The sequence below is a fragment of the Pseudopodoces humilis genome, chromosome 12 (assembly GCF_049639895.1).
Source record: "Pseudopodoces humilis isolate 2021_Gansu_Grassland_sample_001 chromosome 12, ASM4963989v1, whole genome shotgun sequence".
Lineage (NCBI taxonomy): Eukaryota > Metazoa > Chordata > Aves > Passeriformes > Paridae > Pseudopodoces > Pseudopodoces humilis.
Genome location: NC_142211.1, coordinates 16,233,727 through 16,256,809, shown reverse-complemented (window position 1 = coordinate 16,256,809; position 23,083 = coordinate 16,233,727). Strand labels below are relative to the sequence as shown.

Below are 23,083 nucleotides of genomic sequence, written 5' to 3'. Positions count from 1 at the left end.
TTTGTGACCGTTTAAGTAAATTGGATTGTTGGTATAATTTTACATTAGTACAAGCTGTGGATGTGGTCTGTCTCTGGGGTCGTGGGGATAAAGGGCTAACATTCAAATTTAGAATGAAAGCCGTGCCTATTGCAACAACCAAATCAACTGTAACCCAAGCTCAGACCACACCATCTCAAGTTAAACCTAAGATTGAACCTAAAATTTATGAAGTTGGCCCATATGTAATAAGGAATACAGGACAACAACAACTGTTATTTAAACCAGAGTGGTCTCTCAAGCGTATTGAATTACTAATGCAAACTAACATCTCTGAGATTCAGCCAGCCTGCTCCTCTTTCCTAAAGACATCATCTGAGGGCTGGGCAACATGGTTACAAAAGCAGATACACTTCAGGGGCAGAATGAGAAGAGACTTAACTGGAATATTAGGAACAGGGTTAGGAGTATTAAATGGAATTGATTCAGAAATATTAATGAATAAATTAGCTGCTGCAACAAGTGATTTGATGAAACTAAAACAGCCCCTACAATCCTCTTTATTAGCATTAGGAACTAACCAATGGGAAGTTTCTAAAATATTACCAAGGTGGAAAGAGGCTGGGGACCAAGACCACAAGCTAATAATAAAAGCACTAAATATTGCCCAAAATAATGTGTCATTAGCGCTTAGCTGCATACAGGCACAATTATGGATGCAATCAATAGTTGCTTCAGTAATAAGAGAAGGAAGTGAAGGTGCTTTTCTAATTGAAATTAGGAAAATTGTCTGGGACAATGCAAATAATTTAGAAAGAAAACTTCAGTCTTGGTGGACTCTGGTAAATTTTACTTATGACCCTACCACCGAAATAGCTACTACATTTGTGCTGACTATACGTAATGCCACAATTTACAATATCCACCCTATTATTGCATTAGGACTGAATCATGAAGGGGCAGTTCTCTACCCCTCGGAGCATAGAGCATGGGCCCGGTTGATGAATGGGGGGTGGCAAACTGTGAATTTGAAATCTTGTGTTACCCGGGAACAACAAGGGTTTATCTGTGAGGCTAACACGATTGATGCACAAGACATATGTTTAGACACTGAGCAAAGCATCTGCCACTTTGAGATTCATCCTGATACTAGTCAGAAGAGTGTGCTTGTATATATTGGCCTAGGCTGTGTATGTCTAAGAACTGTGTGTGTTTCTGTAGAATTAGATGATAACAATGTAAATTTGCCTATTAAGAACCATTCTAACTTTTGTATTTGTAATTTTGTTAAAATTGTAGGGTGTGATTTTTTATATTCAGCACCGGTTACATCCCACCAGTTGATAAGATCTAACTATACAATATACCATAAATTATCACCTACACCCATTGGAATGAACCTGACATTAGTAAAACAGCTAATGAACCACCAAGATTTGGCAAAAATCCTGAAAGAGATCCAGGAAAACGGGCAAAAGACTCTGATTACTTGTCTATCATGATACAAAGGAAATAAGCAAAGTATTACAGAGTAAACCAAGACACAAATCATCACTGGTTGGATGCACTCTTTGGATGGTCACCAACTGCAACTGGAATTTTGAACACACTTTGCCACCCTATCATTATAATACTGGCATTAGTAGGTATAAGTCTGGTGCTATCGATTGCAATGCTTGTTTGGAACTGGAGGATGTTAAAACGGATAGCAGTACTGACTTCCCTAGCAACAGCATATGGTAGTGCAATGAGGGATACATACCGAGGAAAGCAAGCTGTAAAAGTAGACTGAAAAGTAAAAGGCATTGGTATTGCTAAGTAAAAGAATTTACTAATTTTCTAGAAAAGGGGGGACTGAAACAAAGAAATTAAGAATTTAAAAAAAAATTTAAAAAAAAAAATGCTTAACTAAAAGGGGTGTTTGACAAAAACCAGACCCTGACACCCTAATCCACAGCTGAGACTAAGGGTAGTTATATTAATGTAAAACAAATGCCTTCAGAAGGATTCCTGCAATTCTTAGACCGATTAAGAGAACAAGTCTCCCGTCAGGTAGAAGACCCTGTGGTACAGGCAGAATTAATCAAGGAAATTGCTCAGAGAAATGCTAATGAGTCTTGTCGTAGAGTCATTCTAGGTTTGCGAATGGACCCACCTCCGACACTCGCACAGATGTCAGAAGCCTGTGCAAGGAAAGCAGAGATGTTTTCAAAGGAAAAGAGACCTCCTTGGATCACCCAAAGACCTGTTGCTGCAGTATCATCTGAAACAAGGAGTGAACAGATGACGGCTGACCAGCAACAGCAAATTTGTTTTCACTGCAGAAAACCGGGACATTTTGCTAAAAACTGTCCTTTAAAACAACAGAAAAACAATGATACCAGCTTGCCAAAAAACTTAGGTCTCAGCGCTTACCCACCTGGCGTGCAGACATAAATGAAGCGGGGACCAATCTCTGTCCTTTAATAAAGAGGGGGGAGGGGGGTGAAAAACTGCAGAAATATAATTGTGAAAAACGTTTGCCTAATAAGGTCTGGCAACCGCAAAAGCGATTCAGACTTGTAACTTCTAAAGCTTTTTGTTTCAGATCTGCCCGCTGAACTGTCGTGGGAGTAGATTTGCAGGATAATTCACAAGACCTGGCAGGACTGGATAGTAGTTATTTTGTTATTGGAGACACAGCACACACACCAATAGAGATTGAGGTGGCTCCCATGACAATCACGAGAGACCTAACACACCTCATTCTCTTAGCTAGGTGCCCCCAACCACCTTTCTATATAGATAAAGGGCAAGTAATAGCCCAGGTAATCCCTGTTCCAGCAGAAGTCCCAGTAGATGAGAAAGCACCGGGAGTCTACTGGGCAGAAGTAGTGGGTGAAAACAAGCCCATTATGGGGTGTAATTTAACACATAAATCAGAACATCTCCATGTAGAAGGGTTAATTGACACTGGGGCAGATGTGACCATCATACCGGAGAAGGTGTGGCCCTCACATTGGGACCTACAACCGGTGGCAGGGAAAATACAGGGTGTTGGAGGGATGAAACTGGCAAAAATTGCTAAAGATATCGTCCAGATCGAAGGTCCGGACGGTAGGATAGCTAGTGTCCGACCTTTTGTTATTGACTACAAGTGCCCCTTGTGGGGGAGAGATACCATGTCCCAGTGGGGGGTGAAATTAACAATTCCTGAGACACCTCAGGATTTTTGATAGAGGCCACTGTAGAGCGTCCGGTCCAAAAATTATCTTGGCTAGATAATGAACCAATTTGGGTGAACCAGTGGCCTCTCAGCAAACAAAAACTTGGGGCACTAGAAAAATTAGTGGAAGAAGAATTGGCCAAAGGACACATAGTAGAAAAAACCAGCCCTTGGAATTCCCCGGTGTTTGTAATAAAAAAGCCAGGGAAAGATAAATGGCGTCTCCTTCAAGATTTAAGAGAAATAAACAAAAAAATACAAGACATGGGATCTCTCCAACCAGGAATGCCATCCCCAACCATGCTACCACAAGACTGGCTCCTAGCAGTACTGGATATTAAAGACTGTTTTTTTCAAATTCCCCTGCATCCAGCTGATGCACCAAGGTTTGCCTTTTCCATCCCTACCATTAACAGGGAAGCTCCAATGAAACGATACCACTGGACAGTATTACCTCAGGGGATGAAAGCGAGCCCCTTCATCTGCCAGTGGTATGTGGGGTCTTTGCTGTCCTCAGTGCGTGCTGAAAAGAGAGAGGCTATCATTTTGCATTACATGGACGACATTTTAATATGCTGTCCCAATAACAACATACTGAAAGACACCCTTGACCTAGTGGTTAAAGTTTTAACCTCTGCTGGATTCCAATTGCAGGAAGACAAAGTTCAAATGATGCCACCTTGGAAATACCTGGGCCTGGAAATTACTGCACGGACTATTGTTCCACAAAAATTGGAAATTATTGGTAATCCTAAAACTCTAGCAGATCTTCATTCTCTATGCGGGTCACTAAACTGGGTCAGACCATGGCTAGGTCTCACAAATGAGGACCTGAGTCCCCTACTCAATTTATTAAAAGGGGAGAGTTACTGTCTCCCAGAGAGCTGACTCCAGAAGCAAAAACTGTAATTGAAAAGGCACAAAAGGCCTTGACAGAAAGACAGGCACACCGCTTCAAACCTGAGCTGCCTTTCAAATTTATTGTCCTGGGGAAATTGCCACACCTACATGGGTTAATATTCCAATGGGCCGAGGGGCAGAGGGACCCACTCTTAATAATAGAATGGGTTTTCCTCTCCCATCAAAGACCCAAAACTATCACCAAGCCACAAGAGCTGATGGCTCAGCTGATTCAAAAGGCCAGGGTAAGGCTGCGGGAACTGGCATACTTTATGTGTATTCACCTCCCAGTCAGGCTCTCTGGAGAAGGCAAAAACTCCCCTGAGAGACTGACCAAAGAGATGTTTGAGCATCTGCTGCAGAGCAATGCTAACCTCCAGTTAGCTCTGGACAGCTATAGTGGGCAAATTTCAGTTCATGCACCATCACACAAATTGTTTCATGAGGAATTCCATCTCATTCCTCATGAGAAAAGGAGCCGAAGGCCACTCAAAGCACTCACAGTGCTCACTGATGCATCTGGGACATCCCACAAGTTGGTGATGACTTGGAGAAATCCACAGACTCAGCTTTGGGAAGCTGATGTTGAGTTTGTGGAGGGGTCACCCCAGATAGCTGAACTAGCTGCGGTTGTGAGAGCCTTTGAGAAATTTCCAGAACCAATTAATTTGGTTACTGACTCAGCCTACGTAGCAGGAGTGGTGTCCAGAGCAGAACAGGCAGTTCTCAAGGATATTGAGAACAAGCATCTCTTTAGATTGCTTTCAAAACTGATTTATTTGGTTTCGAATAGAGAACAACCTTTCTATGTGATGCACATAAGATCGCACACCCCGTTGCCAGGTGAAATCGCTGAGGGGAACCGGAAGGCGGATTCCCTTGCTGCCCCAGCCAAAAAGGTATGTCTCCCAGATGTTTTTCAACAGGCAAAGATAAATCACCAGCAATACCATCAAAATGTGCCAGGACTGATTTGTCAGTTCCAGCTGACACGGGGTCAGGCTAAAGCCATCGTGGCTACCTGTCCCAATTGTCAGCTCCAGGCAGTGCCATCATTAGGCATCGGGGTTAATCCCCGAGGCCTTAAGAGCTGTGAGGTGTGGCAAACAGATATCACTCACATTCCCAGTTTTGGTCGCCTTATGTATGTACATGTGAGTATTGATACATACTCAGGAGCGGTGTATGCCCCTGCTCATGCAGGAGAAAAGTCTGTGCATGCTAAACAACATTTAGCACAGGCTTTTTCTGTACTGGGAATCCCTAAAGAAATTAAAACAGATAATGGCCCAGTGTATAAATCCAAGGAGTTCCTGGAATTTGTCCAGAAGTGGGGAGTGGAACATAAAACTGGCATCCCCCATTCCCCCACAGGTCAGGCTGTAATCGAGCGTACACACCAGACGCTCAAACAAGTCCTAGCCAGGCAAGGTAGCGAGACAGTGTGGATGTCTCCACAACAGAAACTCTGTAAAGCTCTGTTTACCATTAACTTCCTAAACTGCTCATTTGAAAACATGAATCCTCCTGTAACTCGGCATTTTAACAGTGGTGATCAGTTTAAATTGTCACAGCATCCACCGGTTTTAATCAGGGACCCTGAAACTTGGCAAACCAAGGGTCCCTATGAACTTGTCACCTGGGGGCGTGGCTACGCGTGTGTATCCACCCCTTCAGGCCCCCGATGGATTCCTCAGAAATGGGTAAAACCTTTTGTTCCAAAGAATCCAGCACCAGCAAGAAGAAAAGAGAAGCAAGTGGCTGTTGCTTCCAAGAGAAGACGCCGCTGAAGAGAGCAAAAAGAAACCTCTCTAGCCTCTGACCTGCATACTGTAACTGTGAATATGTTTTAAAAAAATTTTGTTTCCTTTTTTTAGAAGTAACCTACCTCTTACTCAAATCCATGTTTCTCATTTTTGTATAACAGAAAAGGGTGAGGTGTGTTGTAGTGCATCTAAAAATCTTGGTACCTCCCAAGGGTAAAACTCACCTCTGGTTTGTGTAATGTGAGTTCCTACCTGAAAACCTTCTTTCCCTTCCCCCTTCCCATTGGCTGTGACCTCCCTGCATCCCCTAATCACCCCTGCCCCCTGGTATAAAAGGTAAGACCCAGAGCATTTCGGTCTCTCTCTTGCCCTGGATGGACGACAGACAAACCCGGGATTACTCCAGCAAGTTTGAGCCTCCTGTGTCTAGATACTTTGAGTCCGTGTTGTATCCACTCCAGGACCCCCTCCGCCGCCTGTGCCCTGAGACGAGCAGGCTCTCACCACGGGGGGTGGGACAGAGGGGCCCCATCAGGGAGTAGAATTGCAACAAGGACAGACAAACAGCACCTGGCAGTTGTTTTCTGTTTCTGAGGATTGTTTTGAAATCCTCCTATGAATTTCTCAGGCTAGCTTCTCCGGCAGGACTGAGAGGCCATGGGGCCTGCAGCCTGCTCCAAAGCTAGCGTCCACAGTGTGGGATAGACTAGATAATTTTTAAAGGTCCCTTTCAACCCACAGGTCCCTTCTGATCCAAACCATTCTATAGTTCTATGAATTTTTGGGTGTAGATGGCTCAGGGCTGTTGATGGAAAACCATTTCTGACTGTCAAATGTTACTTTGCACTAGTCAGTCCATAAGCTAACAACCAGCTATTTCTCTCTTCCTATTGTGACACTACTAGAGCATCCTGCTTCTTAGTGGAACACTAAGCAGATATTTTTGGACACCTCTGCTTTTAAAATAATCCGTTGGTGCTTTTAAAACTGTCTGCAAGTGGGCCAATACAATTGCTAGGAAATGTTCTTTAAGAGGTTGAAAGTTATTAGAAGAAAAAAAAAAAAAGATAAATCCTTTTCCTGGTACAGCTTATACCAGAATAAATGTAGAGCAATTTATCTGTTCCTTTTCTAATTTAAGTTGCAGGTGAAGCAATAAAATCACGGACAAAGGACTCTCTAAATATTTAAAGTTAGGAAGGATATGTTTATTACAGCCGGGTGACACGCCGGAGTCATCTCCCAAAGACGTGCGCATCCCCCACTGCCCCTTATTCTCTGTTTATTCCCCAAAGTATTACATATGCATAGGATTACACAATATGCCTATACATATTAATTGCCGGACTCCACCTGCTCTCATCTCGTATGGTAATGAGCTCCACACACCTCTGGGCATGCTCAGTTCTTCTTTTGAAATGGGTCTGGGGTCTTTTTAATGAAATCTTTTTTTTCTTAGGGCTTAAACTTTTCAACTTTGTCTTGTTGGCAGCTCTCCTGGTTCTCCTCAATACAGTTCAGATCTCTTGCTTGCAGGTGTAGACTCGGTTCCTTTCTCTTCCACAATAGTCCATCCTTCTTGTCTCCTACAAATACAACTTAAGACAAGTGGAATGATATATATATATATCCTCGGACCATTAATTTCATTTTGGCAATTGTTGGCTACATTGTATTCCCTTTGCAAGCAGGACCTGCATAGGCCTACTTCTAACCAAGCACACCCAGTCCTACACTGCCTCTATCCCAAATTCTCTTTCATCTCCTCCACTCCGAATTTTCTTGTAAGCTGATCCTATTTTAGTTAAAATCTTAATTCTCTAATTTTCTTAACTCACAGGCAACTCAAAGTTTATCAGCCAGAGACACCAGTTGCTAACACGCAGAACTTGCTCATTCTGAGGTGGCTGTTATAGATACATATATTGTTGGCTTTTCGCAAATATTAAAATGAATGTTATGTGTATAAGAATGGAAATGTTTGTTGTATTAATATAGTTTTCTTTATTTCTGTTATTGATGAAACTTAGAAATAGTGGTATAATACATATATGTTAAGCTATGACATAGCATTAAAACAAAAACTACTTTTGTCTGTATAACCCAAAGACTGAAAAAGATAGCTGGAGACTTTTTTTTTTTTTTTTTCCTTTTGTAAACTATCTTATCCAGATGAAGACAGCAGTGACCAGAACTCTGGGGGGAGGAATTTATTGCATTTCTAGTATCAGGGAATGTAAATCTCAATGGTGCCAAGAAGACTGATCTATTGGGAAGGGGGCAAGAGAAAACTAAACAGAAGAACACCAAAGATCCTAAGAAGAATGTATGAATAGGTGTGAGAGTGTATGAATATGTATGAGAATTTATGGATATGTAGTAGGGTTCTGTTTTTAAGGGACAATCCTTTGTCAGTAAGGAGTGCTCTCTTGGCTGAATGCAGAGACACCCGGCCGTATTTGTATACTTTATTTTTTTCTCCTAATTGTTTTTTTTTATTAAACTTTTAAATTCTATAAAAATTATGTGAACCTCGTTTTTCACATGGCGAATTAGCTCAGCTGCAGTGATAGACTTTTAAACATCCTTGTACCATGTTGCACAGTGCCTCTTGCAGTGCTTACAGAGCATCTGCCTTTATCATCTGGATTTTTATGGGCCTAGTGGAATCTCAACCAACCCTTACTCCAGATAATAGAAATGTTTCTGTAATTGATTGGTAATAAACTAATAGCATTGTAAAACAGAAGCTTGGATATTGCTACATTTGCTGTTTTCTCACAAACTTCATCTTAGGAAAAATTGCAAGCATTTTTATCCTGTGATATTTTAGGAGAATGTTTTGAATAGCATGTCCGTGGTTGACCCGGGCCAGAGTTTTCCGGCTAGCTCAAATATAGGTTTTCTTCTCTCTCTGGCTCGGGGCCAGGAAGGGTCTTGGGCAGAACTGTTGTCTGGGTTTGGACCAGGATTTGAGCATGCCAGTTTGCTTTGAGCACAAGTCTATTGACTGAGTAAAGAAGCCAAAAGGGGGACTCTTCTTCTGGGTTATTTTTCACAGTTTATTCTTGCAAAGGGAATGCCAGGAAGAGACAAAGAGATTGGGGGTCTGGGCTGCTTCTTTTAACAGGACTTCTTCGGAGGGTGGGAATTTCGGAAAGAACCAATTATTACTCACAGCTAGCTAACTTACAAACTTTCTACAAATCAGGATTAGACAAGCTAAGATAAGAAATAACAGACATAAACTTCTTCAAATGTCAGACAATAAGGAGTAAACCTGCGGGGGTGGCGCGGGGTGGACCCGGGAGCGTGGGGGGAAAGAGGGGAGACTGTGAGGGCGCTTGCCCAACCTCTTATAGAGAGAACACAGGGAACCGGAAGTGCACGGGCACAAACGGCGGTCACACTTCACTATACTCGGTAAACTAAAAGGCCGAGTATCCCGCGTGTTCCCGGGTCGGGGTCGGAGAAATGCGGAGCAGCCCCGACAGCTGGAAATGACAGCGGCGCTTTCTCTCCACCCCCTTGGGCTCCCCGCCACATCCCTGCGGCGGGGCAGAGGGGGAGGGGGGCCGATACGCCTCCGGCGCCGGCAGGGACTCAAGCAAAAAGGTCTGGAGGGGGGAAAACCCCGGAAAAATCGGTAAACCCGGCCCCCGGCATGGAGCGGGGGGGCAGAGGGAAAAAAGCTTCAACCGCTGGCACTCTCCATGGGGGGGGGGGGGGAAGTGGGAACTCCCCGAGCCGACAGACAGAGGGGACTGCCACAACACAAGGTATTTGCCAACTCTGGTTAAATGTCAGTCATCTAATTTCAATTATAAAAGGGCTGTTTGTAGATGCAGCAACTGGTCATGACAGGAACAAATCAGTGAGCTTGAAAGACCTTGGGGACAGCCTCTCATCAGCTCTGTGAAGGTGATAGAACAAATAGTACTGAAAGCCATTTCCGAACATTGAAGACAAGAAGGTGATTTGGAGTAGTAAGCATAGATTTACACCAGGGAAGTCATGTCTGACTGACCTGATAACTTTTTTTGGTGAAATGAGGGCCTTGGTAGATGGAGAGGGGATGTTGTTCACTTTGACTTTAGCAAGGCTTTCAATGATGTTTCCTATAACAACCTCATAGACAAACTGATGAAGTACAGATGTGGTGGTTTGACCTCGGCTGCATGCCCACCAAAGCCATTCTATAACTCCTCTCCTCAACTGGAAAGGGGAGAGGAAATATAACAAATGGCTCATGGCTTGAGATGAGGACAGGGAGAGATCACTCATCAATTACTGTCACGGGCAAAACAGACTTGACTTAGGGAAATTAATTGAATTTATTATTAATAACAGAGTAGGATAATGAGAAATTAAAAAAAAAATCTTAAAAACACCTTCCTCCCACCCCTCTCTTCTTCCCAGGCTTAACTTCACACCCTTTTTTTTTACCTTCTCCTTGAGTGGCACAGGGGGATGGGAAACACAGGTTGTGATCAGTTTGTCACATGTTGTCTCTGCTGCTCCTTCCTCCTCATACTCTTCTGTTCCGGTATGTCTTGGGGATGTTTTTTACCCCATATCACTTTTGGTTTTGTTTTGTGTCTGGGGTGGTTGATGTCTGCTTCCTCCCCGGCTCCGGGAGTATCGGATGGGTGGAGAGCCAGCCTGGCATTTCCTGCAGGAGTTGGGAGAGGGACTGTTTTCTCTTCCAGTGGGGTGATCAGCTCGAGAGTCACACAGCGTGGTGTCTCTGACCAGAGATACTGTTGCCTTGTAAATTTTGCCTGTTCCTTTTTGTTTTTTGTTTGTTTTTTTTTCCCTTCAACACTATGACTGGGCTTACTGGCTTGCTTCTCTGCTGTTTTGGAGCCCAGAGCCAGTGCATGCTGTGCCAGGACCCGCGAGCACGCTGTCCCTTGCCGGGGGCTGCCCCCTCTGCACAGCCTGACCCAGGGATCAGCCATTGCCGGTCACCTATCCAAGGGAGTGATTCCCTGCCTAGTCTCGCTGTTCTCTGCTACTGCTTCAGGGCTTCTTGCTACACTGTAACCAAACACCTGGTCACCCCGCAGCTTTGGGCACGGCTCTGGAATTTCTGCTACCTTTTGTTTGTCACTCACAGTTGTGCCTGCCTCTGGAATTCTAGCTGCTGCTCCGAGGTTCCTGCTACAGCCCATTTCGCCATCTGGAGGGGCACTGAGATCGGCTGCCCCTGTGAGGTAGTATAGGAAGCCCCTTTTCCATCTCTTCTGCCTGCATGTCCGCCATTACTCACATAGAGAGAGGCAGCTGAGTTCATGCCACAGCGACCCCTGGAGCTGCGGGGGAATCATCGCACCTGCCCTGCCCAGCCAGGAGTCACCAATGCCCCTGCTGGCTATGACCGTAACTGTACTAAAGGGGAAGTGCCTGCAGCTGAGAGAAGGCTGTTAATGGGTTTGTGGTTTTGTTTGTTGTTGCTGCTGTCATTGTTTGTTTGCCTTGTTATACATATGCATACTAGTAAAAATCTTGTTCTTCCTTTTTCCTATATCTTTGCCTGAAAGCCCCTTAATTTCAAAGTTATAATAATTTGGAGGGGGAAAGGGTCACATTTTCTATTCCAGGGGAGGTTCCCGCCTTCCTTGGCAGATATCTGTCTTTCAAACCAAAATACAATGTGTGGTTACTCCCATGGGAGACAGTCTTCCATGTATTTCTCCAACATGGGTCCTTCCCAAGAGCTACAGTTCTTCATGAACTGCTTCAGCATGGGTCCTTTTCCACGGGATGCAGTCTTTCAAGAGCAGGCTGCTCCAACATGGGTCCCACATGGGGTCAGAAGTCCTACCAACAAACCTTTTCCAGTGTGGGCTTCTTTATCCACAGGATCACAGGTCCTGCCAGGACTCTGCTCCAGCACAGATTTTCCATGGGGCCATAGCCTCCTTTGGGTGAATCCACCTGCTCTGGTGTGGGGTCCTCCATGGGCTGCAGGTGGCTATCTCCTCCACCTTGGACCTCCATGGGCTGCAGGGGGACATCTCTGCTCTGGCACCTGGAACACCTCCTCCCCCTCCGTCTCTTCACTGACCTTGGTGTCTGCAGAGCTGTTTCACATATTCTCACTCCTCTCTTTTCTGGTTGCTGTTGCGCAGCAGGTTATTTTTCCTTCTTAAATATATTATTGCAGAGGCACTACCACTGTTGCTGATTACCTCAACATTGGCCAGTGGTGGGTCCAACTTGGAGCCAGCTGTCATTGGCTCTTTTAGACATGGAAGCTTCTAGTAGCTTCTCACAAAAGCCATCTCTGTAATCCCTACTTTGTCATGAAAACCCAGTACAACAGACTAGGTGTATGGACAGTGAGGTGGATTGAAAACTGGTTGAACTGCTGGGTTCAAGGGGTTGTGATCAGTGACAGAGAGTCTAGCTGGAGACCAGTCACTGGTGATGTACTCTAGGGTTTGGTCCTGCCACCAGTGCTGTTGAATATATTTATGACTTGGACAGTGGAGCAGTGTTGCCTCAGTTCAATGATAACACAAACCAATAAAGAGTAGCTGATTCACTAGATGGTTATGTAACTTGTCTCTAAAAAATCCGTTTTCTGTTTCTCTGTTTCTGCTGCATCTCTTCTGTATTTTTCTTTTTATTCTTGAATTTCTCAGCCTCCTTTGGACTGAATTCTTTTGGGATCCTCCCTTGTGGGGAGCCTTGCTTATCTCAGGTCTTATGATTTGAAGAAAACTCCCGAGCTCGTTAGAATCTTGTTTCTCGTGTTTATTAAAAGGTAATCACAAAACTTGACAGGTCTTTCTAGGCTGGCTGCACAAGGTTATATCTTTGCAATCTGGTACATTTCTTTCTTCTGATGGTACAAACAAGGCCTTGTGGCGCACTTTGTGTCTGATGCACAAAATGGCTCCGAACTAGAAAAGAAAATTTTCTAATCTACACACACTTTTAGCTTTTTCTTTCCAACTTTAACATTTGTTCTCATGTATCACCATGAAAACATGCTCATGAATTTCATGTTATATGAAATTCAGTGTTTTTCTGGATCTTAAAACTAAGTATCAGAAACAAGGGCACACACTCTGTATTCCAGACTCCAACATTTTCGAATCAGGCACAGCAGTAAAAGCTTGATGAGCAAGCTTCGCTGACAAATGATGCATTGCAAGGGGATAATTTAATTGTACAGCCATGTAACTGTAGATTCCTGAACCGGTGATCATGTCAGGATTAAGTCCATACAGTACATCATTTTGATCTCGAGGTCGATGTGCTTCCAAAATAGCTAACCTTTTCCATTCCTTCTCCCACACCATAAACTGTGATGGAGATAAAAGCAGACGTGCTAAGTTCTGGCTGTCTATGGGACTATTAACATCAGAGGTGAACAGCCAATCCAATGCAGTGTTTGCAGCTTCAGATTTAATGCCATGTTCAGTGACTGTCTTTTTGGCTTGCTGCAGGATTTTCCAGTCGTGCTGTTCATATTGTGGATTTTGCTGGTCATATAAAATGGGACAAGCTATTGCTCCTGTGTGGGTACGGAGGAGCCCGCCGAGCCCGAGATCCTGGCTCTCCCCTGGAGAGGAGATACTTCTCTGTGAGAGAGACACAATGTGTCGCTCCCAGGGGTCTTCGAGTTAGATATGTTAAACTGTTGTGCCCCATTGGTGTTCTCCCCTGCTGTCCCACCCCGATACAGGTATCTCGGGCTTCCCCCCCGCCCCTCTCCTTCCCCATAAATATCCCAGGTTTTCCCCTGTTTGGTAGATTCGCTGTTACCTGCACCCTTCACTGAAGCTCTGCCTAAATAAAGGCTCATGCCTTGGTGGAACGCTGGACCAGCATTCTCGTCCTTGCTTCTTGTGTTGCCTGCCCGCCGCCGCCGCCCCTGAGCCGAGCCGAGCTGAGCTGTAATCACTCTACTATTACTGAGCTGAGCTGGAATCACTCGACTCCTCGAAGCTGCTCACATGCGCTTCGGGCCAGCCTTTCTCAAGGCTGCCTCTGGAGAAGTAGCGGTGCTCCGGGCTTTCCGCCGCCGAGGCAAGTGGCGACCCGACCGTGGGGCTTTGAAGAAGCCCTGAAAAAGCGTCCGCCCGCAGTTTTAGCTGCGAGGCGAGCCGCCGTTGGAGCCGCCGTGACTCGAGGAAGCTTGCTTGCTTGCGTTCTAGCAAGAAGTAATCCAAGTCATCAAGTCTGACCATCTGGGGCAAGGAAAGCCCCTGAGGACCGGCCTCCAGGTGACCACCTACCCAGCAGCATTTTTTTTTGCCTGCCGGCATCTACCAAAGAGAAATTGTAAGTGTATCCCTTGAAAGGTTCTTTCGGTTTTTTTTTTTTTTTCTTTGCTGTTTTACTGCTGGGTGGGGAGTGAAAAAGGATGGGGAATGAGTCCTCTGTATGGGGACTGACCCCACCTGAGAGGGACTTTTATATCCAAGTTGTAAATACCCTAAAAGCAGGAAATTTTAAGTTTTCTAAAGGGGATTTTAAAAGATTTATTCATTGGGTTTTAAAACATTTTAGAATTAATTCAGACTCTGCTAGATCAGGAATTTTTTGGGATAATGTAGGAAGAAAGTTATATACAGTTCAAGCTAAAGGGGATTTTTCTGTTGCAAAATTTTTTCCTGTGTTTCAAAATATTACTTTCTCATTGGAAAAAGAGGGAAAAAAAGAAGAGGGAGTTTTGGGTCCCCAGTTAAACCCCCCAACCCCGTCAGCCCCTCCAGGTGTCCCCGAACCCCTTTCCCTATCTGAGAGCCAGTCGGGAGGTGGACGTTGCCCCCAGGCACAGGGCTGCCGCCGTCTCCCTGACGTCTCCCTACTGTCTCTCTGCCCGTACCAGGGCAGCAGTGGCCATGCCGCTCTGGGTCTTTCCTCTACCCTCTCCCCTATGCCCTCACACCCGGTTGTGTCCCCCCCAATTCCTAGTGTTAGCACAGCTGGCGCTGGCCGCGTGGCCAGCCCCGCCATTTTGTCCCACTCCCACCCAGGTTTTCCCGCCTTCACCCCTTCTCCTCCTGCCGCGTCCTGCTGCTCCACTCCCCCCACTGCGTCGTTGGGTGTAACTGCGTCGGGCCCCCCCCCCCATCCATCGAGAGACCCCTCCCCATCGCGGGCCCCGCTCCTGTCCCTTTGTGCGAGGGCCCCGCCCCCAGCGGCGCATCCCGCTCTAGGGTCCCAGTGCCCCGGAGGTCGGGACGGCTCCGGCTGGAGCGGGGCCACCCCGGCCTCCCCACGCAGCCACAAAAGGGCCAGCTCTAGACACTCGAGCCGGCCCCGCGCTGCTAGCAAGCGCACCCCATCTCCACTAGGAAATGAGAGCAGTGAATCTTCTTATTCAGACTGAGTATGAAGACCCCTGGGCTGAGGTGCAGAGGGAAGCCACACAGGCAGGGAACTCAGCTCTGTCCCGGAAAATACTTGCCTTTCCTGTAATAATGAGGAGAGACAGGACGGGCACAGGTTGCTGCATGGGAATCCCTTCATTATAGGGAACTGCAGGAACTTTGCAAAGCTGCTGAGGAACATGGCAGGCGTTCACATTTTTTTAAACACATGCTGGAAGCCTCCTTCTCTGCCCATGTCATGGCCCTGCATGACATCAGAAATATTATGAACTGCCTTCTCTCCCCAGCAGAGTACATGTTGTGGGAGAGGCAGTGGAAGAAACATTTAAAGCAGTTATCAGATGTTTATGCAAGAGATGCTAACAGACCTAATTTTACTTTAGAGCAATTAGCAGGAGAAGGAGATTTCCAAAAGCCCCGAGATCAGGCCCGGGACCTGCCTGAAGCAGCTTTACAGGATATAGCTAATGCTGCAGAGATATCTCTTTTTACCACCCCTGATGATAAAGTGCCAACACAGTGCTTCACCAATATTAAGCAAGGGGCAACTGAGTCTTTTATTAAGTATATTGATAAGTTAAAAGTGGCCATTGAAAAGCAGATAGAGAGCCCTCAGGCACAAAAGGAATTATTAGTAAAAATAGCAATGGCCAATGCTAATCAGGAGTGCAAAGCAGTTTTGCGAGCCCTCCCTCTGGACCCAGAACCAACCATAGATCAGATGGTTGAAGCTTGCACCAAACACTCCTCTGCCTCAAGTGAGAATACAGTGGCACTTGCAGTGGCTAAAGGAGTGGCAGAGGCGATATCTGGAGCTTATGCTGCAGACCCCAATAGAAATTGTTGTTTTAATTGTGGTGAGCCTGGACTTTTTTTCAAAGACTGTCCAGAGAGACATTCTATACAACCTCCAGCCCACCAACGGTTCCCCAGACAGAACTGGCATTCGGGAAACTTCAAGCAGAGCGCGGAACGGCCCCGCGCTTCGACATCAAATCAAATGCCGCACCATTCCACCCCTCCTGCCAAACCCACCATCCTGCCTCCACAGGGACCCCGATATTAAGCCCAGCAGGTGGAGCGCTTCAGATGGGAACCTGGCGTCAACTGCTAACTAGACACTCTTTACATATGAAGGGTGACTGTATTTACAAAGTCCCCACAGGGAAACGTGGACCACCAGGCAGTCCCTCTAACATCTTAATACTTGGGGATCCTACCAACTGTCTAGAACAAATTCATACTGTTCCTGAGGTCCAGACTATATACCCTGGAGATGAAATTTCCATCTCTCTGACCTGCATAGACCCTCCTTATTATTTAAAGGAACAGACTCCCGTGGCACAGGCCTTTTTACTTCCTAGTGACTGCCCAGATCAGGTTCCCCTCAACCCAAGTGCTATGTGGACACAGGTTGTGGGCTCCTGCAAACTCATCGTGGACTGTAGCCTGTTTTGTTATGGGGAAAGGATTCAGCGCCCAGGAATGATAGACACTGGAGCAGATGTTACCATCATCGCCCGTTCCGAGTGGCCAGACAATTGGGAATTACAACCTGTAGCAGGCATGACTTCAGGAATTGGAGGGATGACAGCTTCCATGAGGAGCAAACGGAATATTGTTATCGAAGGACCTGAGGGACAAATGGCAACCATCAGGCCATTTGTGGTGAGAGCACCAATCACCCTCTGGGGACGGGATCTCCTGTCCCAATGGGGGGCTTCTCTGCAGATTCCCAGCAGGGATTTTTAGTTGGGGTCACTGAGAAGCGCGCCACGCCTACCATCCCTCAACTCACCTGGAAACGGCACCATCCAGTGTGGGTTGATCAGTGGCCCCTATCTGAGACCAAACTGCGCGCACTGGAAGCCCTTGTGGAAGAACAGCTTGCCAAGGGCCACATCACTGAGTCAAATAGCCCTTGGAACTCCCCTGTCTTTGTCCTACGCAAACCAGGCAAGGACAGGTGGAGACTCCTTCAGGACCTCCGGAAGATCAACGAAGTCATTGAGGACATGGGACCCCTCCAGCCTGGCATGCCCTCCCCTTCAATGCTCCCCCGGGATTGGAAGCTGGCTGTCATTGACATTAAGGACTGTTTTTTCAACATACCACTCCATCCTCGGGACGCTCCCAGATTTGCATTCTTGGTTCCCTCTCCAAACAGACAAGCACCTTTAAAAAGATACCATTGGCGGGTCCTTCCTCAGGGGATGAAAAATTCTCCTACCATCTGCCAATGGTACGTGGCCCACATTCTATCACCTGTGAGGACCCTGTTCCCAGATGCCGTCATCCTCCACTACATGGATGACATCCTGGTTTGTGCTGCTGACGATGACTATCTGCACCGGACTTTACAAAAAACTATCCAGACAATTGAGGACGCTGGATTTGAGATCCGTGAGGACAAGATCCAGCACACCTGCCCTTGGACCTACCTGGGACTCCAGATCCGCGAGCAGACCATCGTGCCCCAGCAGCTGACCATCAGAGATGACCCCAAGACCCTGCGGGACCTACATCAGCTCTGCGGGTCCATCAACTGGATACGCCCTCTGCTTGGAGTAACAACAGAAGTCCTTGCACCCCTCTTCAACCTGCTCCGTGGCAGTGAGGCCCTCGACTCACCACGCTCCCTCACGCCGGAGGCCCGGGAATCCATCACCAAGGTCCAGGAGGCCCTGTCTTCATGGCAAGCCCACCGGTATGAGCCCAGCCTGCCCTTCCAACTGGTTATCCTGGGTAAGGCCCCGCGCTTACACGCGCTCATTTTTCAATGGGACACTGCATTGAAGGATCCTCTCCTTATCATCGAGTGGATCTTTACACATAACCAGCCCACTAAGACCATTACCACCCCGCAGGAAATCATGGCTGAACTCATTAAAAGAGCTAGAGTCCGTCTCCGCACTCTTGCAGCCTGTGAGTTCACATGCATCTTCCTCCCATTGGCAACTGGAAGTTTGGAGCCTTTGCTCCAAACCAATGAGAGCCTTCAGTTTGCTCTCGATAGCTATTCAGGCCAAATTTCTATACACCCACCTGTCCATAGACTTTTCAAAACCACATTTAATTTGGTCCCCAAATCATTACAGAGCAAAACACTGCTCCAGGCCCTGACGGTTTTCACAGATGGCTCAGGGAAATCCCACAAGTCAGTCATGACTTGGAAGGACCCCAGGACACAGAAATGGGAGTCTGATGTCCAAGTGGTCGAGGGATCACCACAGATTGCTGAGTTAGCAGCCGTTGTCAGAGCTTTTGAGAAATTCCAAGAACCTTTCAATCTGGTGACTGATTCGGCTTATGTGGCTGGAATAGCTATGAGAGCAGAACATGCGTTTCTAAAAGAGGTCTCTAACCCAAATTTATGCCAATTGCTTTTTGAATTAGTATATCTTATCTCCCACAGAAATCAACCTTACTATGTCATGCATGTGAGGGCGCACACAGACCTCCCAGGTGCCATTGCCGAAGGAAACAGGGCAGATGCCTTAGCCATGCCTGCTGAGGTAGCCAATGTCCCTGACATTTTCGCACAAGCGAAATTGTCCCACCAGTTCTTCCACCAGAACGTGCCTGCACTGATGATAGTGTTCAGACTACCCAGAGACCAAGCTAGAGCAATAGTTGCCACCTGTCCTAATTGCCAATCGTTCCAAATACCAGTCGTTAACTCCGGGGTTAACCCCCGAGGACTGAACAGCTGCCAGATATGGCAAACTGATGTCACTCACGTCCCGTCCTTCGGGAGAGTCAAATATGTACATGTCTCCGTAGACACCTTCTCTGGTGCAGTGTTTGCCTCAGCCCATGCAGGAGAAAATGCCAAGCACACCATCTGACATTTTCTCCTTGCTTTTGCAACCCTGGGAGTCCCAGAACAAATTAAAACAGACAATGGACCTGCTTACACCTCTCACAAATTAAGAGACTTTTTCAATGAGTGGGGGGTGAAACACACCACGGGCATTCCTCATTCTCCTACAGGGCAATCAATAGTAGAGAGAACCCACCAAAACCTAAAAAGAGTCCTTGATCACCAGCGGGGAGGAACAGAAATCATTCCCCCCATTGAGAGGCTCTGTAAGGCTCTATATGTCATGAACTTTCTAAATTGCTCGCCTACAGAGCCTGACACCCCTGTAATACGGCACTTCTCTAATTCAACTCATGCCAAACTCACCGAGAAGCCGCCAGTGCTGATCAAGGATCCTGAATCACAACTGACATCGGGACCTTTCCCACTGATTACCTGGGGGAGAGGGTATGCGTGTGTATCCACACCATCAGGACCTAAGTGGCTCCCAGGGAAAAATGTGAAACCTTATTTAGGCCCTACAAACCCTGCACCAGATTCAGAACTTTCAAAGTCTCCTGAGACCCACACAGGTCCAGAAAAACAGCAGCCCACTGCAGCCTGGAAGCGGAGATGTCGTCGGAGTCCACCAAACCGACCTGCCACCAGACCAACAACCAGACAGAGGCCAAACCGTCCTGCTACCAGGGCCGCAACGAGACGACTGCCAACGTCACACCTGACACCATGACAGTACACAAGTCTTCTTAACTCCCTTCCCCTTCTTGCCCTCGTTGCCTAACCCAAATTGTTAGTTTGCACCAAAGTGCACCTCTGTGCTGCTGGTGTCGGGTCATGTGTCCCCAACACACAGAATAACCTTGCTTATAATTGTTTGGGTTTTTTTGTTTTTGTTTTTGTTTTTTTAAAGAGGGGGGAGACAGGAGAGGAAAGGGAGAAAGAAAATAGCTCCCCCCCCTCCAAAAATCAGAGCTAATCTTTTATGTCTTGTTATAGAAAATGGAGAGCAAAACCATCCTTGAGTTCCTGATGTTCTTGATTATCTGGATGCTCCTGAAAACATCAGCTGTGAATGCCTGGCTAGTAGCACAGCCCCAGGAGAACGTGTGGATCACCCTCGCAAAGACGCTCCAACAAGACCACATGTGCTTGTCCATGGGCAGCGCCACCAACCCTCTGTTATCATGCCTGGTAGGGATTCCTTTAAAGCCCCATGAATATCCTTTCACAGGGAAAGAACCCAACCCAGTAGACACTTGGGATGAGTGGACAAAGATCTTGCCCCATGCACCAGAGGAACCCCAGGAATTAGAGCTTTTGGGATCCTCCAAAGCTACCTATTGCATAAATTTTAATTATCACCCAGTAGCCAATGCATGGCCTGCCTCGAAATACCAAAAGGCAATTAAATCAAGGAAAAATGTGACCCCCAACAGTAAAATTTACAGTCAGTCCAAATGGTGCAATTACACCAGCAGCACACGATCCACCTCCTCTCACTATCCCAGAGTGCTGCCCCGGGGAGTGTTCTTGATCTGTGGGGATAGAGTGTGGGCAGGAATCCCTTCCCGACTCCGGGGAGGTCCTTGCACGCTTGGACAGCTTACCATCCTCACTCCAAATTCAACTCTAATACATGATTGGCTGAAAAAGAATGAATTGGCCCGCCAAAAGAAAGATCTCGCCCAATTAGATGAAAATTGCAATAGCCAAATTAAAGATCGGTCCTACACAAAGAGGGTGGTGATGTCAGCATTTTTGCTGTGGGCGGCTGCTGCTAAAGCCCTTGGTGAGCCTTCTCACCTGGAGTGTTGGCTTGGTAAGCAGGCCAACCGGACCTCCTCTGTCCTGAGTGACCTCCTGACAGATGAAGAGACTGTTAGGCATGCCACGCTACAAAACCGAGCTGCCATAGACTTTCTACTCCTGGCCCACGGACACGGCTGCAAGGAATCAGATGGTTTGTGCTGCTTTAACCTCTCCAGCCCCAGTGAAGGCATCCACGCCCGCATCCAGAGACTCCAACATGCAGTCCAAAAACTCCAGACTGAAAAAGAGCCCCAGTAGCTTGAAGACCTTTTTGTGAGCTGGGGACCCGAGAGATGGGTTGCCTCCATCCTCAAGAACATTTTTTGGGTTTTCTTGATTGTTATTATCTTCCTAAGTATGTTTTCATGTTTTAAGAAGCTATCAGCTAACTCTCTAGGGGATGCCTTTTTAATAAGTAAAGAAGTGGGAGTTGTGGGTACGGAGGAGCCCGCCGAGCCCGAGATCCTGGCTCTCCCCTGGAGAGGAGATACTTCTCTGTGGGAGAGACACAATGTGTCGCTCCCAGGGGTCTTTGAGTTAGATATGTTAAACTGTTGTGCCCCATTGGTGTTCTCCCCTGCTGTCCCACCCAGATACATATATTTCGGACTCCCCCCGCCCCTCTCCTTCCCCATAAATATCCCAGGTTTTCCCCTGTTTGGTAGATTCGCTGTTACCTGCACCCTTCACTGAAGCTCTGCCTAAATAAAGGCTCATGCCTTGGTGGAACGCTGGACCAGCTATCTCGTCCCTGCTTCTTGTGTTGCCTGCTCGCCGCCGCCCCTGAGCCGAGCCGAGCTGAGCTGAAATCACTCTACTATTACTGAGCTGAAATCACTTTACTATTACTGAGCTGGAATCACTTGACTCCTCGAAGCTGCTCACATGCGCTTCGGGCCAGCATTTCTCAAGGCTGCCTCTGGAGAAGTCGCGGTGCTCCGGGCTTTCCGCCGCCGCGGCACTCCTGCTACTTGCCATTCCCCTTCAAGAATTTCATCTCGAATGATGCCAGTCCATCTTTGCCTTAATTTTTGTTTCTTGTTCTCTTCTTCTAGGGTAGTAGAGTTAGAACTTGAATAAGATTGTGGTGTTAAAAGTGTCTCCAAAGGTGGAGCAGATGGGTCAGGACGTATCATATCCTGCAGTTGCTGAACAGATTCTGCTTGCTGTCTCAGTGTTTGCTGTGGAGCTGCTTTCTCTTGATGATGCTGAGTTCCAGTTGTACTTGATGACTGTTCAATAAGAGCTTGCAGTTGTTGTACAAGTTTTTCTATTTGCTCTTGCCACTCTAATAGGTCTTTCTTTGATGCATCATTACAATTGATTGGTTCTTCTGCCGGTGGACGCCAGTCTTCTGAATGCATTGACACATCATTGTCTGGGGGGATGAGGGACGTCTTGAGGTTTTCCCCAGTGAACAGTAGATGGCAGTGACAGATAGATTTTCAGCTTGCACTCTGGGGTTCTTATTTCCCCTGACATTCGGGGCTCTGCCTGGCTGGGGCTGGCACCGTCTCCTTCCGGATACGCCAGTCATTTCTACATCCGCATTTGGTGGGTTAACTTCCGGCCGAGGCTCCACTGGCTCTGACCCGCCCACCGTGGTACTTTCCTGACTTTTTAAAAATTCTGAGACCAAGCTGCATTGCTTTCCCATGAGCCCCTTCACCTGCCGAACATGCCCAACTTTAAAGAAAGCACCCAGATGGCTGATTGACGTAGCAGGAGGTAACTGTGACACGTCCGTCTCGGACCCAGCCATGGCTTGCAAGGCAGCGACAGTGACTGTGGACTCTGCTTTCATATCTTTTAAGGTATTTATTACAACGTGCCAGATCAGACCGAGAGTTAGAGTGTCTTTGCTTTTTCCCACAACTGATCTCCCATATCTTTCCATTCTACCACTGCAAAAAGCAGTGGTGGCACCTGCAGGCACCCATTTTGTCTAGCCCATAAAACGAGCTTTTCAAGGTCCTTATCCTTGACTGCTTCCCCTCCTTTAACGATAATGCTTAGAAGCAGTTTTCCTGCTGCCACAAATTCAACTTCCATGCTAGCAGCCCTGTGGACAGGGGAGGTTCGCGACGCCTCCTCCCTGAGTGCCGAAGCGTACCTGACTTCGGTCTTCAGTGTCAGATCCCTCCATCCTGGTTTTCCCCAGCTTAGGTTTGCTTCCACGTCCAACCACCGTGCAAACCCGCCAACCCAGCTCTGACCCGCTGTGCGAATCCACTCTGCCAGTCCTGGT

General features: G+C 46.9%; 1 protein-coding gene and 1 long non-coding RNA gene across 2 annotated transcripts; one reads left to right on the top strand and one right to left on the bottom strand.

The window, feature by feature from the left end:
• The first annotated feature begins 404 nt into the window (after window positions 1–404).
• LOC148183435 (uncharacterized) lies at window positions 405–2,595 on the top strand. The gene is made up of 3 exons (XM_088061475.1): window positions 405–1,470; window positions 1,512–1,625; window positions 2,567–2,595. Exons 1-3 carry the CDS (start codon window positions 405–407, stop codon window positions 2,593–2,595), a joined length of 1,209 nt encoding a protein of 402 aa, XP_087917601.1.
• Window positions 2,596–7,036: 4,441 nt separating this feature from the next.
• Window positions 7,037–11,890, bottom strand: LOC148183434 (uncharacterized). The gene is made up of 2 exons (XR_015773597.1): window positions 10,297–11,890; window positions 7,037–7,448 (listed from the first exon to the last, which is right to left on the bottom strand). It is a non-coding gene; the product is annotated as an uncharacterized LOC148183434 (long non-coding RNA).
• Between the last annotated feature and the right edge of the window lie 11,193 nt (window positions 11,891–23,083).